General features: G+C 39.0%; 2 protein-coding genes across 6 annotated transcripts in view; both read right to left on the bottom strand.

Moving 5' to 3' along the window:
* Nucleotides 1-6,293: 6,293 nt before the first annotated feature.
* Nucleotides 6,294-14,811, bottom strand: cox16 (cytochrome c oxidase assembly factor COX16). The gene is made up of 4 exons (XM_086158509.1): nt 14,647-14,811; nt 13,210-13,287; nt 9,432-9,500; nt 6,294-7,536 (listed from the first exon to the last, which is right to left on the bottom strand). The coding sequence occupies exons 1-4, from the start codon at nt 14,704-14,706 to the stop codon at nt 7,408-7,410; spliced, it is 336 nt and encodes a 111-aa protein (XP_086014635.1). The 5' UTR covers nt 14,707-14,811; the 3' UTR covers nt 6,294-7,407.
* Nucleotides 14,812-16,104: 1,293 nt separating this feature from the next.
* Nucleotides 16,105-17,828, bottom strand: part of actn1 (actinin, alpha 1) — a 63,093-nt gene continuing 61,369 nt past the window's right edge. For 4 of the 5 annotated variants that reach the window (XM_086158458.1, XM_086158477.1, XM_086158450.1 and 1 more), the window contains exon 21: nt 16,105-16,664. In XM_086158458.1, coding sequence (XP_086014584.1) covers nt 16,506-16,664 — 159 coding nt within the window. In that variant the 3' untranslated portion in view covers nt 16,105-16,505. The remainder of the gene's footprint in view (nt 16,665-17,828) is intronic. The other variant, XM_086158485.1, reaches the window with a different exon arrangement.

Genomic DNA, 17,828 nt, shown 5'->3' with positions numbered 1-17,828 from the left:
ACCAGGAAGTGGTCGATCTACGGTTGAGATGATGTCAGTCGAGGTCTCCTTCACACGGAAGGGTTCCTGCTGAGCTTCGCCGTGTGTGAGGACTCATAAAAATAAGAATTGTTTGCAGATGACATTGTGATCTGTAGCGAGAGCAGAGAACAGGTGGAGGAACATCTAGAGAGGTGGAGGTATGCTCTGGAAAGGAGAAGAAGGAAGGTTAGACAGAATATATGTGTGTGAATGAGAGGAACTCGGGTGGAACGCTGAGGCTACAGGGAGTGGAGATCAAGAAGCTGGAGGATTTCAGGTACTTGTGTCACCAGTCCAGAGCGTAGGAGAGTCTGGAGAAGATGTTGGAAAGGGTGGAGAAAAGTGTCAGGGGTACCAAGAGATAGAAGACTATCAGCCAGAAGGAAAGGAAAGGTGGAGGAGACACTGGTGAGATGATCTACAAACACTGTCAATAACCAAAAGACAGGAAGCAGAGCTGGAGGTGGAAGAGATGAAGATCCTAAAGGTTCTCTTAGGGAGCGACCAGGAATGAGTCCATCAGAGGGACGACACATGGTAGATGTTCTGGAGAGAAGCTCAGAGATGGTTGGGTCGTGGACAGAGTCGGGAGAGTGAAGATATTGGTAGACGGATGCTGGAATTGGAGATCTAGATGAAGACCAAGGAGAAGATGGATGGATATGAAGGTAGTTGGTGTGAGAGAGGAGGATCCAGAGAAGAGGGTTAGATGGAGAAGGCTGTGGTGACCCATGGAGAGAAAAGCCCAAAGGAAAAGAAGAAAAATAAGGACAATGACCCGTATGTATGATGGAACATGTTTTTCATACCAATATAATATTATCCCAAAAATGAATGAAGAGTTTATTAAAGTAGTAGCAGTAGTAGTAATAGTAGTGGTAGTAGTAGTAGTACTTGTTGTTGTATTAGTGGTAATAATTGTGGAATATCTCCTCTGAGTGTTTGACCATTTTACCAAATGATAGAATTCTGGTGTTTCTTTTTTAGTCGAGATTCCACTTCCGTCCTGCGTTGAGCCTGAACTCACCAAATAACCTCTTGTACAGACTAGTCTTCTCTCAGAGCGAGCAAGTTGAACTGGTTACAACAAGAAAGTAACTAAGAAAAACAAGGAACGCGGCTGCTTCTCGGAGCTCCAAGTATGAAGCTGTTCTGCAAGATCAACCAGAGGATAGCGGCCAAAACATAAAACCATCATAACTGCCTCACGGTCGAGTCCAGACAGGAAATGTCCAACTCCAAATACAAGGTAAGAGCGTGGGAACCAGAATTAACAGTAGAGAGAACACTGCTGTGTTTTTTGCATTATAAGGCGCTTAAAAACCTTATATTTTCTCAAATATTTGCACCTTATAATCCTGAATTCTTGCTGTGCTTACTGACCTCCAACCAACTGCGCTCAAACACCCGGCAAAATGCGACTAAGTGCGACTTTGGTAAGCCACGAAGCCGCTCGATTGGTCGATTGTCGGCCCGAACCCACTTGACACGTCGTGTTTAAGTCGGTCAGAAAACGTTAGATAACTAATTATGTCGTGCTGGAATAAAACATCTCAACCTCACACTAACTTCAGGTGTCTGATATCACTAGCAACCAGAAACCAATCGGCGCTTAACCTCCGACACTTTTTTATTAACTGTACAAACTGTTCTCCAACACGATATTACCGCACATTTGTGTGTATGAGGACTATTAATGGTAAAAAAAAAAATCATAATAATAGAATATTCTTTAAAACAATCTCGCTAGCTCCAGGGGTCATCGTTCTCCATCTCACCTTCTTCTTTTTATCATCTTAACTAACTTTATGCCCTCTTTCATGCCATCCATAAATCATCTCTATAATAATAGAAGTAATAGTAATAATAATAATAATAGTAATAATAATAATAATAATAATAATAATAACAATAAGAAGAAGAAGAAGAAGAAGAAGAAGAAGAAGAATTGTAGTAGAAATAATAATAATAATAATAAGAAGAAGAACAAGAAGAAGAAGAAGAAGAAGAAGAAGAAGAAGAAGAAGAACAATAATAATAATAATAAGTCGAAGAAATAGACTAGTACAAATCATAAACTCAAGGTTTTCAGAAAAATAAAATTTAACACATTCTTATTAAGGAAGCAAAGTGAGGTGTTCTGTTTTTTTCTCTTGTTAGATTAGGATTTATTGATTTGTTTTTAAATCTGCAAAGTAACCATCTCTGTCAGCAAAAACGACCGCATTGCCTTTTTTAATTTATTTTTACTTTTGTCATTTCACCCTTAGTGGCAAACGTCTGCTGGTCTCTGTGCCAACAACCAAAAGTTACAGATACCGATCCAAATGGGGTCGTTTTTTATTGCTTTTGAGCAAAACCAACAACAAATAAACGCAAAGTTCTCGCTTCTTGCCGAGGCCTTAATGGACGATACCCGGTAAATGTTTGTGCAGAAAATATGACACGTTTCTGTGTGAGACAAGTATACAAACAGACAATTTTTAACAGAAGCAGTGGACAAACACAGACAAACCACATCCAGACGTAAACAACCAAAAGTTTCTATTTCAGAATGATATTAATAAAATGTGCTGCTTCTCTGTGAAACCGCTGCGCCATTTTTGTTTATATGGTGAATTAGAGGGGATGCCCATTAGCAGCATGGCTAGTTAGCGCAGGGATTTTAAGCTTATCTTTTCAAACTGGGAATTAGGAAATACATGGAGTAGAGAGTGAAAAAGATCAAATGAAAGGCAAGGTTTAAGGTTTTTGCAGTTTTTGTTTGTTTTCTACCTGGCTAGCTCCTCACTGACGACACGGCTAGCAAGCACAGCCGCGCGTATTAGCATCTAGCAAAAGCCATGAAAAGAAGAGGGGAATTATTTTACCCGAATCAGTCAGAAATTAAACCAAAGACGGTAAATGTATCACTTGTCACCTACGAATACAAGTAGATTAAGGTTGGTTCATATTTCTAATTTTTTTTTTGAAGTTTTATAAGAATGAGAACCGAATGCACATTTTTGTACGGTAGTTGTTTGTTTATGTTTCCCACTAGTCACTATAGTCATGTGATTATAATAATAATAATCATGATACATCGGATGTGTATAACGCTTTTCATGGTACTCAAAGATAGTAATTAATAATATATCAATATATCAATAATTGGACTCTTTTTGAGAAAAGAAAGGAGGATGGATTTTTTCTACAAATGATCAGAATTTTTGGTGAGTAAAATGCTGCTATTTTCCTAAATAATACTGCAAGTTTATAAGGTTATTATTGGTGCTTTTTTATGTGTGGCAGCTGTTTGCTATAAAGGTATTAATTGTGTCTACACGAGTCATCTATCTGCGACACACCTCTCTTTATACTGCATTTCTGCATAATAACATGATTTTTTTTATAGCCCTAAACTAATTATTGGGGAATGGTTTGATTCAGAGAACTACTATATATATATATATATACACACACACACACACACACACACACACACACACACACACATATGTAAATGAAATAGTAAGCATTCAAGTCTAGTGCTTGTCGAGCTGCATTTTGTAATAACAGTGCATTTTGTAATAAACGTCCAAAATGTGATAACTTTTTCATTTCATTTTGTAATAAAGCCGCATTTTGTGATAAACTGCCGCATTTTGTAATAAACTGCCCCAACGCATTTTGTCATAAATTTGGCTGGATTATGTAATAAGTTATTACATTTTGAGATGATTATTCCAAAATGAACTTGCAACTTTTTTATTCTCTAGGAAATGTAATAACATGGAATTTATAGAATATTCTCCGTTAATGCAACCTTTGAATAGTGTACTGATAGTAATTGCCAAGTACTGCTACTAGGCTAATACAGTGATACTGATAATAGGACTAGCTTTTACAAATACTTTAAAGAAAATAAAATACAATTAACAAACAAACTACGCTTTAGAATTGTTATTCCATAATGTTATTACATAATGCACCATCGATCCGGTTCACCGATACACCGACAAATGACTCGATTGCCACGTTTTGGACGCGATGGTAAGTCTCGCTCGGCGTTCGCTAAAACAAAGCATGCTGCAACGGAAAACAGCGTTCGCACTTTGGAGATAGAAACCCACTTCCTGTGGTGATGCTGGACGATGTTTGAAACAGTTTAAAACCGCAGGTCGATGATGGAAATTTCTCATGTAACCCACATACGTTTGGCCTTCCCTTTATCAGCAGATACAGAAATAAACACACTCCTCACAAAGACGCATTGGATTATACGATTGGTGACAATTTTACCACAAAATTGTCTAAAATCTACATGACTGTAAATGTTTAAAAATTCAAGATTACTTGTTCCTGAGGTGGAACGATGGAGGAGTTCCTTCAGGGTTTTTTTGGCGACAAATCACGTTAAAAAACAAACAAACAAAAAACAAAACAAACATCACTATATGAATTAATTCAAAAATGAACTATAAAATATACTGGAAAATATATACCTTTTTAAATTCCTAAAAAAAAAAACAAAAAAAAACCAACACATCACTATATGAATTCATTTAAAAATGAACTATAAAATATACTGGAAAAATATATACTTTTTTACATTCTTAAACAAAAAACAAAAAAAAAACATGTCACTGTATGAATTCATTTAAAAATTAACTACGAAATATACTGGAAAAATATATACTTTTTTAAATTCTTAAAAGAAAAAAAGAGAAAAAAAACACGTCACTATATGAATTCATTTAAAATTTAACTACGAAATATACTAGAAAAATATATCCTTTTTTTAAATTCTTAAAAAAAAAACCCAACACACATCACTATATGAATTCATTTAAAAATGAATAAATGAACTATAATATAAACTGGAAAAATATATACATTTTTAAAATCTTAAAAAAAACAAACAAAAAAACACACATCACTATATGAATTCGTTTAAAAATGAACTATGAAATATGCTGGAAAAATATATTCTTTTTTTACATTCTTAAAAAAAAATCATCATTATATGAATTAATTTAATAATGGACCATAAAGTACACTGGAAAAATATACTTTTTTTCAATTCTTAAGAAAAAAAAAAAAAAGAAAGAAACAAGATTTCCCCTCTGAAAGAAACCAACTAAAACTGATAAGAACGCAGACCATTTATTTCTTGGAAACTAACGAGGTGCATAGATTTGAGCAAATAACATTTAATTCAATAATGATCTAAACACAGACTTTTTTACATTGACAATGTGCAAAAGCTTCTCATATATAACTCTTGAAAACGAAATAAAACCTTTAAAAATATATCTTCAGGTGAATCCAGTCGGACCGAAATGAGGATTTGAAAAAAACCTCCGAACACGTCGGAAAACGCGACACTTCTTGAAACAGCAAGTTGGGAAATAAAACGCTGGTTAAGGAAAACGCCTTCCATCGGAGAGCGACGGGTCGTCTTCTTCTTCCGAACGCAGTGTTCGTCTCTTTTATTTTCATCAAAACAAACACAATCTATACATGATAATAAATGAAAATTTATCATTTAACTTTTTGATTTTATTACAGAATATCTTTTAACCTCCTGTAGGAATGCAGTAGATATTCACCTGATGTATCTCTGTAACCTCAACCCCTTTTTGAATGATATTTCGGGGTTATTTTTGGAAACTTTTATAATTCATTTGTTCATTATCTGTACGGCTCCTGCGTCATCACTCACTCCAGCAACATGATCATTTAGTGTGAAGACGTTACGGCTTCTCGCTGGAAAAAAACAAACAAAAAAACAAAAAACAAAAACAAACCCTCTTTCTGGCTGTCGGGCCAAAATGAAAGCGATATAATTTGCGTTATGAAGCTAATAAATCCAACCGTAATAACGGGCGGCGGAACAAATTAGCAGCCGGGACCCGGGAGGGCCGACGAGGCCGCGCTGGTTATTTATCCCGGCGCTTACAAATAGTAAATCAATGCAACGCCGACGTAAACAAAGACTCACCGCATCGACTGAAAATTGCGGTCACGGCGTGAGATTTATTGACGCTCTGCAGAGGAACCAGGAAGTGACCCCCCGCTGGCCGCCGTCGGATCATCTCTTTTTGGACGTTTGTTTACGTATTATCTGTTATGTTTTTATTATCTATTATCTTATTATTATCTATTATCTCGGGTGGAACGGTGAGGCTACAGGGAGTGGAGATCAAGAAGCTGGAGGATCTCAGGTACTTGGGGTCGGACAGTTCAGAGCAAGAGAGAGTGTGGAAAAGAGGTGAAGAGACGGGCTCAAGAGGGTTGGAATGGGTGGAGAAAAGTGTCAGGGGTACCAAGAGATAGAAGAACATCTGCCAGATGGAAAGGTGTACAAGACAGTGGTGAGACCAGCGATGATGTTTGGACTAGAAACTGTTCCAATGACCAAAAGACAGCAGGCAGAACTAGAGGTTGCAGAGATGAAGATGTTGAGGTTCTCTTTGGGAGTGACCAGGATGGAGAGGATCAGGAATGAGTCTATCAGAGGAACGGCACATGTTAGATGTTTTGGAGAGAAGGTCAGAGAAGTCAGACTGAGATGGTTCGGTCAAGTACAAAGATAGTGAATATGTTGGTAGACAGATACTGGAATGGGAGCTGCCAGGCAAGAGGTCTGGAGGAAGACCAAAGAGAAGATTTATGGACGTAGTGAGAGAGGATATGAAGTTAGATGGTGTGAGAGAGGAGGATCCAGAGAATAGGGTTAGATGGAGAAAGTGGATTCGCTGTGGCGTCACCTGAAGGGAAAAGACCAAAGGAAAAGAAAAATTTGTCACAGGGGTGCAGGACATGTATGACCGAGACAAAGTGATGATTGAGATGGTTTGGACATGAACAAAGGAGTGCTCATGGTGAAGATCTGGGTAGAAGGTTGCTGAAGGTGAAGCTGCCAGGCAGAAGGTCTGGAGGAAGACCAAAGAGAAGATTTATGGTGGTAGTGAGAGAAGATATGAAGATAGTTGGTGAGAGAGAGGAGGATACAGAGAATAGGGTTAGATGGAGAGAGTTGACCCCTGAAGGGAAAAACCGAAAGAAGAAGAAGAAGAAGAAGTTTACGTAGTATCTGTGCCGCTTGCTCTTGTTCATCCTCCATATCGACACATGAATTCATAAAACAAGGTTTTAAAGTTCACATTAAAGTGTTCTTTTCGGCATAAAACCGATGTCGTCCTTTCCCCGCGTCCGGTTCTAATTTGCCGGAATCGCATGTTTACGTCCGAATCCCGACAAGAAGAAAGAAACCTAACATACCCAACCGTGTTTTCGCTCAGGAAATTTCTGTCATGACTTGACTCAGATTTTCATTGATTTATTCGTCCTCCTTCCCCGTTTTGCGCCTCCGACCCTGAAAAAGTGGGTCCTTCGTGGTTTCTACTGTCCCTCAGCTTTACTCTCCCTGCCTCGCTTACTTCGCTGCTGCTCCTGGAACTCCCGGGAATCCTCCCAGGGACGAGGGCCGCGGATGTTCTTCCACTCGTCCAAATTCACCTCCTTCAGCCTCTGTTCGCGGAAAAGAAGGGAAAAAAAACCCACCAGGGTGAGAGGGTTCGGTCTCTGGAGGTGCAGAGAGTTCGGCATTTCACGCTGCGTCGGCCTCGTCGACTGTGTTATTACATGGTAGGAACATAAAGGGAAATATTTCTGGACAGCTGAGACCTCAGAGTCAATGTAGCATTATTTTCTCTGACGTTTTACATAATAAAAAAAAAAGAGGAAAAAAAATGAAAAATCACAGATGCCTGAAGTTCTGACCAGCTGGCGGATGGAGAGGCGCAGAAAAAGTGACGACACATTTGTACATTTCAAAATATCGTCATTTCCGGACTAGAAGACGCTTCCTTTTTTTCCCCCCAGACGCGCTTTAAACACTGCGGTTTAAACGAAAACGCGGCTAATTTATGGATTTTTTTTGGATAAACATTTCGCCTCGTAACATCGGAACCATGAAATTAGCGTGAAATTAACAAACTCTGACCGGCCCGATGCTGTCTTTCTTATCCTAGTTGGTCCAAGAACACACACATACCTGTCCATTTATTCGTGGACATCTTTGCTATTTTCTGTCTTCTAACCGTCCTTTATTAATATTTATATTCATATTTATTGTTGATGTTGTTGCTGTGACCAAAGAATTTCCCCAATGGGGATCAATGAAGTTTATCTTATCTTAAATTCTGAGGCCGCTCAATTCCGACAGCGAAGAAGACGACTTAACGCAAGAGGAAGATCAAGATAGCGATCGGCTGGAGGAGGAGAGCGGGGATGGAAAATGGATGGACTTTTCCATGTTATATTTATTATTTTTCATCAGCCGTGTTACGGGGGCTGTTCGGGAAAAAAAAAGCATTTCCAGCAAGTATTTCATTAAGTTGTAAAAAACATTTTCTGTGCACTGCAGCCTATATACACTGCTCAAAAAAATAAAGGGAACACTTAAAAAACACATCCTAGATCTAAATGAATGAAATATTCTTATGAAATACTTTGCTCTTTACACAGTTGAATGTGCTGACAACAAAATCACACCAAAATGATCAATGGAAATCAATTGTATCAACCCATGGAGGTCTGGATTAGGAATCACACTCAAAATTAAAGTGTAAAAACAAACTCCAGGCTGATCCAACTTTGATGTAAACAAGTCAAAATGAATGTGTGTTGCTTCCTGAGTGGACACTATGATTTCACACAAGTGTGATTGACTTGGAGTTACATTGTGTTGTTCAAGTGTTCCCTTTATTTTTTTGAGCAGTATAGTCACAAATAGATTTATTTCTTTATTGTTAGCCGTTGCAGCTTACATTCAGGTGCGGTCAACAGTCCAAAAAAACATCACGGTTAAATACATATTTAAAAGTTTGTGTTTGGTCTTGAGGCGTTTGAAGACAGAGAGACGGAGGAGGAAAGTGGAGAGATTTACTAATCCCTTCTAAACAGGACTTTGAATTTAAAAATATAAAAAAGGAGGTTGGTTTCAAATGGAGGTGAAGAGGTAATAATCACGTTTGGGGGGAGATTTCATCCCACACATGGTTTAAAATATCTCTCCGTCCCGGATGCGCTGCCTCTCCGGGTTCCCACGCATTTTCCCCTCCATGGGGAAATAAAAACATAAATAAATAACACCTTTGCCTGGAAAATGACTGAAGGGTTCTATGAAATTGACAGGAAAAAAAATAAAAAAAAGTCTGCTAAATTAAAAAAAAATTAAAAAAATAAAGATTGTTTGCACGTATAATTATAATTTTATTTCAAACGACCGGAGAAAAAAAAAAAAGAATAAATTTCAATAATGATATTATTGCAATGGAGGGGAGGAAGCGCACGCCGAAGGATCGTCATGACAACAGCAGGAGATAAAAATGAAAAATACGGAAAATACGGTGCCGTCTCACCTCGTATTCCTCCTCCAGAATGAGGCCTTGCCTCTGGACGTTCACCTTGGCCTCCAGCGAGGGATCCAGCTGAGAAGAAGGAGGAGGAAACCAGTCTGAGAAGGATTTCATCCATGCAGAGGAAGATCTGACTCAAGACGATTGGGAGCGTCGGAATTAAAAGAAAAAAAAAGGAAAGGGGTTGAAAATAAATCTCTTTGGTGATGTTTTGGAGCGAACCCTGCTTCTTTTTTCCTTTTTTTTTTTTTTTTTTAAGAAAAACCTCACACGGTTCGAGGACAAAAGTGTCGACTCCAATGGAGCTTCTCGGATTTGCGACTCAAATTGATTTTTTTTTTTTTTTTTCCCGTCTTCACCGAGAATTGGATTGAAATGAATCCTATTCTGAGTCATTACCTTTAATGACTGGTAATATTTCACAGCAGTAATGCAGTAATGATGCCGTTACTACGGTGACCAATGACTTTCATCCTCGGGAGTTTTGGTTTTTTTTTTGTCGAGCCCAGGCTCATGTGTGAAGTACGGAAACTATTTAGATGTTTTTGTTTGACGAAAGGTGTTTTGTCCCATTTCCTACTTGAGTCTCCTTCAATATAATCACTCAAGATGGTTACTTACAAGCTCCATATTTGACAGTTTTATTCCTTTTCAACGCATTTAAGGTAAACATGACTGTGCTTTCAGGCTAAAAGTCCATTTTCTAGAAATACAATCAACGCGTTTCCTTGTTTGGGTCCGACTTGCAAACGTGTTTGGAGCGAAACAAAGTCAAGCTCATCAGTTGCGACAAGGATGCCAAAAAAACGAGGAATTAAACCTTTACTTTTGCGGTTTTCAAATGATAAAAATAATGGATGTAACGTTTATTGATCATCTATAGCACCGTTCATGTTTCAATCTCGTAGAAGCTTAAAATCCTGTCAACTGCAACTGGATCAATTTTACTCGCTTCTTTGTTTTCCTGCTGACCATAAATGTCGTTTCGGTGTGACGATAAAACTGATTTTAACACAAAAAAGATGGAACAATATAGGTTCTCTCAAAAAGTCTGTTTAAAAACACTAATTTGTCCTAGATATTTTGAACGTGCTATAACTTCACGCTGCTCTTTTAGGTCATTAATGTAGAAATCAAACATACTTGCTTTGCTCATGAAGTCGACATTACATTTAATTGCATATATTCAATATTCAATAACATATATTCCAATCAAACAGCACTAGGACAAACAACGCCAGAGGTTTTTTGTTATAACGCTGCATTTTGTAATAAACGTCCAAAATGTAAGAACGTTTTCATTTCATTTTGTAATAAAGCCGCATTTTGTAATAAACTGCCCCAACGCATTTGGTAATAAATTTTGCCGCGTTATGTAATAAGTTATTACATATTGAGAAGATTATTACAAAATGCACTTGCAACTTTTTTATTCTCTAAGAAATGTAATAACATGGTGCATTATGTAATAACAATTCTAAAGCATAGTTTAATTGTTTTTTAATTGTATTTTATTTTACTTTAAAGTATTTATAAAAGCTCGGCCTATTATCAGTATCACTGTATTAGCCTAGTAGCAGTACTTAGCAATTACTATCAGTACACTATTCAAAGGTTGCATTAACAGAGAATATTCGATAAATGCCATGTTATTACATTTCCTAGAGGATAAAAAAGTTGCAAGTGCATTTTGTAATAATCTTCTGAAAACGTAATAACTTATTACATGATGCGGCAAAATGTATTACAAAATGCGTTGGGGCAGTTTATTATAAAATGCGTCTTTATTACAAAATGAAATGAATGTTTTGTTTATGTGCTTAATAAACACATACTGTATTTTCTGGACTATAGGGCGCACCTGTAAATAAGCCGCATCCGCTCTATTAAAAAACAAAAAAAGTTTAAAAAAATATATATACAAGCCGCACCAGGCTATAAGCCGCAGATATCTATGTAGAAAAGAAATGTCCTCCAGGACATTTTCAAGTTCAGGCCACCTGCTTTTTATGTCCTCTGAAAGCTTTTTTTGACTTTTAGCATTTAGCATGAGCTCTTCCCGCTGCCGCCTGCAACGTCTCACCACAGATTCACTGACGCTAAGCTTGCGTTTCCTTCGCGGACAGCAAGCGCCATGGCCTTCAACTTAAAACTCGCATCATACCAGCTTCTTCTTGTGGTTTCCATGATGAAGGGGCGAGGATTTGAAAAGAAGTACCAGTTAGTAATTTGTCATGCGTGTTTTATCTGCTTTTTATCTGCTCTTCTTCTTTGCATTGATTTATTCGTCTTCTCTTATTTTGGATTCTACTTCCGCCCCCCAGCGGTGGAAGAAAAATCCAAAGAATAGCCGCACTTTTGTATACATGGTTCAAAACCTAGGAAAAAAGTAGATAAGATAAGAAAAACTTTATTTATCCCGAAGGAAATTGTTGTGCCAGAGTTTCAAGCAAAAACATAACAATAATAGATAATAGTAGGAAGGGGGGAGAATAAGAAATACAATGAAATATAAATTGTCAAGGTTAAGGCTATCAAGTGTTTTAAGGTCTTAAGTACAAAGATTAGTAACAGCGGCTTATAGTCCAGGTTTTTCTAGCTTGCGAATCATGTTCCTCCAGCCCGATTAATGCGACTTCATTAACAAATAGCTGTTTTTAAATTTTCCACCCATTTGCGGGTCCACTTTGGAGGTCATTTCTTAACAACCAAAGACCTTGAGAGAAACTCCTAGCCAGGTATATTGCATTTCCTGTGCGTTGAGTTAAGATATCATAGAAGGAGATAGGTCTACACACACACACACACACACACACACACACACACACAGAGTAATGAGATCTACTTTAAGGGGTCAGGGAGCCGAGTGTCTCCGTCTGCTGAGCGGTCAGCGTGGGGCAGCTGCACCAGCAGACAGCCAGAACCCCCCAACTCCCGCCGCCGCCTCACGTGGTCATCTGGACCGAGACTTCTGGCTTCCTCCCAGATGACATACGCCGGCGCGTGGCAGTAAAACAGCGGAGCAGCTACTTGCCCTGGCAGCCGCCTCATCAGCGCGTAATGGCTTCGGATAAAGAGCCTCTCTTCGATCATTTTAATGAATCGGGTCTTTCATTTGAGGAATTATTGGAGCTTTGCGCTCGCTCAGTCACCGCGCCGAGCCGCCCGACGACGACGACGAGGGGGTTAGAAAAGCTTGTCCTCTGTAACGTCTCTCGGGAATGACGGATGGACAATAGAGTGGTGCGGGACGGCGATACGTGAAGGAAAAAAATTCATTGAAAAATCAGCGGGGAAACGGCGAAACGTGACCGGAAAGTATGTCGGGAGAGTGAGATGGCACCCAAAACCCAGTGGGTAAAGTCCAAAAGACACGACATTGAATATTGGCATGAAAAATGTTGCTATTAGAAAGAAGCATCACATTATTTTATCGAACCCCCGGAAAATAACCTCTTTAAAATCCTCTTGAAGGTGCTTAAAAATGCAAAAAAAATGGATTTTAAAGGGGAGAAAACGACGAGAGAACGAGCAACTGCAAATCAAACAAACAAACAACTTCATAACTGAATTAGCTCAAAAATAAAAAAGCAATTTTAGGAAAATAACAAATAACCGTACGTGCTTTTTAGTTCCTTCAGAATGATTACGGCACAATCGCATTTATCACTATTACTATCATTGCACTATCCAAGATACAATTAGATGTGAAAAGATAAACTGTCACGTTTATTAAAAAGCCCACAGATGGTTAAAAAGAAAAACCCAAAACACGCCGCACCTTTTTCTTGATCTTCTGGGCATCGTAGCGGATTTGCGTGAATTCTCGTAGACCGAAGGAACCGCCGACTACCAGCAACTGCGGCAGGATGAAAAACATATTTGATTAGGGAGCCGGGAAGGAGCGGGGCACTGCGGAGGGGAATAGATTGTTCAAAAAACGATGACCATCTACAAGTTCAGGCTGAAAAATGTCAATTTAATTAAACGGTGGCGCCCTGAACGCAGGGAGACGCTGTTCATTTCTCACTTCGGCTTGACGACTGACTTTTAATTGACCTGCGACTTGATGTGAATCTAATGACGCTCTCTAATTTGTTCATTTTAAATCTTTAACAAAATAAAGTTCTGTGTTAAAGCCTAATGCAAGACGGCAACCTCTGTAGCAGACGTTTTTGCAGTTGCGATGCCGGGTTTTTTTTTCCCCAAATAAAAAAGATTCTTCCACTTTACGGACAACTTTTTCAAAAAAGCACGAATTGCACACCAAGCTGCACTCGAAGTTTTACTTTACTTGCACTGCCAACATCGTTCATATATAAAATAAGGGTTACACAACAAATTTATTGTCAATACATATTATTGTGCAGGGACACACGGTTCCACACTGTACACATGACAATAAACACTCTGAATCTTGATGCCCGATCAGAGATAACTCTTGCACGAAACACCTACAGGTTTACAGGAATTAAGGATATGAACAGGATCATATTTCAAAATGGGATTTGCCAATTCTTGTTTTGTATTTTGTCCCCTTTGGGTGATATTTACATTCAACGACAGAAGCAGCATTTCACGGTAACCAGGGCAGCGCAAAAACATGAATACAAAAAGGAAAGCGCAATAAAAGACACCGGGATTTTTTAATATTTTTAAATCGCGCCGCTGAGGTAAAGCTGTGTTTTGATGGTTTATATCTCATCCATCCAACACATGAGTTTTATCTCCAACCCAAAGGTTGTCTGGCGAAAAAAAACACATTTGACCCGAACACTGGTGAAGGTGAGTTTAAAACGGAAGTTAAAATACTCTCAATAATAGTTATACACCAACTACTAGTCAAAGTAAATCGAACCAAGTGTTATGTTGGCAAAACTGCCAATAACGGTGAAGTGATATTTTACAGAGCAACAAAAACACACGAATATAAACCAGTAATGGCACATCATTGACTGGCATGGACAAGGTGAGTCGGTGTTTAGCATTATATATTTATACATAACATGAGTGGAAAGAGTCATCTTTATACTCTACTAAACGAGCGTACATATATAAATATCTATTAAAATAACTGCTATATTTGTTACTCCTCGAATTCAATGATAAAACCGAGGATTTATCAGACCGCTAGCTCTTGAGGCGTCTAAGCAGCAAGCTAACGCTAACGTGGTCCCTTCTTAATTCTTCAACATAATCACTCAAGATGGTTACTTACAAGCATTGGGACTCCATATTTGACAGTTTTATTCCTCCGCAACGCATTTAAGGTAAACATGATTGTGCCTTCAGGCTAAAAGTCCATTTTCCACAAATACCATCAAGCGTGTTTTCGCCGGAACGCGTTTCCTTGTTTGGGTCCGACATGCAAATGTGTCCGGAGTGAAACAAAGCCAGGCTCATTAGTTCCGGCATTAGTTTTTGTTGTCGGAATAATTAAAACTTCAGAGTTTTGCTGTTTTCAAATGATAAAAATAATGTATTGTAACCTTTATTGGCCATCTATTGCACCGTCTTTGTTTCAATTCCGTAGAAGCTCAAAATCCCGTCATAGTTACCTTTCAGCTGCAAGCTGTTTAATTTTACTTGCGTCTTTAATTTTCTGCAGAGCATAAATGTTGTTTGGATGTGACAAAAAAACAGATTGTAGCATAAAAAAGGTGGAATAGTATAGATTCACTCAAATAGTCTGTTTAAAAACAATAATTTTACCTGTTAACAGAAGAATGTAATCAGAAGGGAATGTTTCTTTCTGATTTTTCAAGATATCTTCCGGCAGCTCTTACAATTCCTCAATTAATTAACGTTATTTCTTTTGCTAATTATTTTGTCACATTTCTGTTTCATCCCTCATTCGATTGCCTGTACGATCCACCACATCATGATTTGAATTGTGCTTTAAAACTTGCTTTATTATCAAATCGTTAAGTATAATTCTGAGCCCTATGTCGTGTCATCAAGTGGCGGCTTAGATGTATTATAAATGTATTATATTAAATGTATTATAAAACCTTTCTGTCTGAGATGGGTTCCCAAAAGGCTCGATCGGACACTCGGCGCCATCTAGTGCTTCATTTTCACAGCAGCTAAAATGCAAAGATGACCAGCGAGCATCCCCATCGAGCCGGTCAGAGCAAAAGGCTAATAACAATTTCCTTTGGGATAAATAAAGTTATTCTTATTCTTAATAAAGTGGAGGCAGTAAATTCAGGCGGCGGTGCGTTCAATGACCTCTGGAGACTCGCGCCTAAATAATGCTTGAGTTCCGGGAGAAAACAAATACATCACTGGTCTTACGATTAACACCGTTTGATCGATGAGAATATTCAAAAAAAAAAAAAAAAAGAAAAAAAATCATAATTAGAATCAGTTACAGCTAATTTTAGGTCATTTTGTGTCATTTTTATGCAGGATTTTTAAAGGTTTATCTGGCTTTACTCTGTGTGTTTTTGCCAATTTGTTAGGTTTCACCTTGTTTTCAATATTTTGCTCTTTTTTTCCCTTTACATCATTTCTGATACAGCATCCCTTATCTCGCCCTCCTTACGTTCATCTATATTTTTGCAAGGCTTAGGCACCAAACAGAGCCTGAATCCAGAACCGAGAACCATCTGGGTTCTACAAGAACGACCGTCACAACAGCAGATTCCTGGAACAAGCAGAGAGTGAGAGGAGAAAGTATAACAATTTCTTTATTACAATTTCTGTCTGTTATTTTCAATCAGGTGAAGAAAAATACCTTTTGTTTGTTCAGTATAATAAAATATGTTAACTTTATTCATTTTAACAAACAACAACAACAAGAAAATAAAAACAGAAATAGACATTTCGCTCTCTCTCCCTCTCTGTAAACGCCGAGAGCTGCTGCGGTGCGTGGGAAGCAGATGAACGATGACGGGGCGGCAGTAGGAGGAAGAGGGGGGATAGTGACGGAAAAATAAGGCCAGAGACGTACAAAAAGAGTGTGTGTGTGTGTGTGTGTGTGTGTGTGTGTGTGTGTGTGTGTGGCGGGACAGGAGTGTGAAGGACGTGGCAGGTAGTAGGAGCAGGGAGGCCGGTGGTCCCGGGTCAGAGAGTTCAGAGGTCACTCTCTCCATACAGCGCTGTGGAGAAGGACATGTAGTCCAGAGCGCCGTGCACGGCATCCGGCCCCGTGTACGGCGCCATTCTGGCGATGCAGTACTCCGCTTGGTCGGGGGGAAGCTCCCGGCGCAGTTCGTCGGCCAGGATGTAGTTCTGAGGAGGAGAGGGATCATCCAGCGGCACATTAGTTTTTCCGCCGATGTCACGGATCGCTCGTACGCCATATTCTCAAAGCGTAAAGACGCACCGCGTTATAAGGCGTCATGTGGTAATATCGTCCTCTGTTCATCCAGGAGCTGCCAGGATCAAGCACAAGGTCCTGACCCTGGCCTTCAAAACCACCTCAGGAACAGGTCCAGCATATCTGAACCTTCTGCTCGCTCTAAGCGATCTCAGGGTAAACTGTTCTCGGTTCTACTACCTCAGTGGTGGAACAAACTTCCGGAAGCAACAAGACTAGCATCATCTCTCTCAACCTTCAAGAAACAGGTAAAAACTGTTCTCTTTCAGGACTTTTTACTGCGCTGATGCCCCAGATCAGGTGAGGCAGCAAGTTAGGCTATGCAGTGTGTGTGTGTGTGTGTGTGTGTGTCTCTGTCCATTAAAAAAAACAAAAAAAAACCTCACTAACCCCAGCTTACTGTTCTGTATATTTCCTGTGCATCTTGTATTTGCAAGTGTTATTTGCAGTCCTTATGTCCTCTATTGTAAGTCGCTTTGGATAAAAGCGTCTGCCAAATGTAATGTAATATGGAAGAACAGGTCTATTTTAGCATTTTGAGGCCATACGGGATATAAAGAAAAGCAAAATAGTTCAGTCGAACTTTATTGTCCTCGCCTTGTTCCCTCGGAAACAGTTCCTCCACTTTGGTACCATTGATTCCTTCATGTTGAATTCTTTGGCGGCTGCTCTTTTCCCGTCATAGCCTTTAGTTTCAGTTGCACTTTGTTTCTTAAAATTGCCATTTTTGTGCGTTCCTCATCCACACAAATGTACATTAATGTTCTGTTGAAGCACGTACTACGTATTGCTCTCTGGTTGGTTTCTAACCTGAATAGTGTGAAATGTTGTATTCCAGCACTACATAACTAGTTAGCGAACGTCATGAGACGTTTTTAACCCACGTTTTAACACGACGTCCCCGTGTCAGGTGGCTTGGTCGCTTTAAAACATTTTGACGGGCGTCTGAGCGCGGCGTGCCATATAAAATCGGTTGGAGTTCAGAGAGCGCAAAAGAATTCATATATAAGGCGCGCTGGATTATAAGGCGCAGAGAAAGTGACGGGATTTCAAGTGGAAATACTTTCGCTCAAACT

Source organism: Fistularia commersonii, chromosome 1 (genome assembly GCF_037954325.1).
Source record: "Fistularia commersonii isolate RoL2024-O1a breed Wild chromosome 1, RoL_Fcom_v1.0, whole genome shotgun sequence".
Taxonomy (NCBI): Eukaryota; Metazoa; Chordata; class Actinopteri; order Syngnathiformes; family Fistulariidae; genus Fistularia; species Fistularia commersonii.
This window is presented reverse-complemented; position numbering and strand designations above follow the sequence as displayed.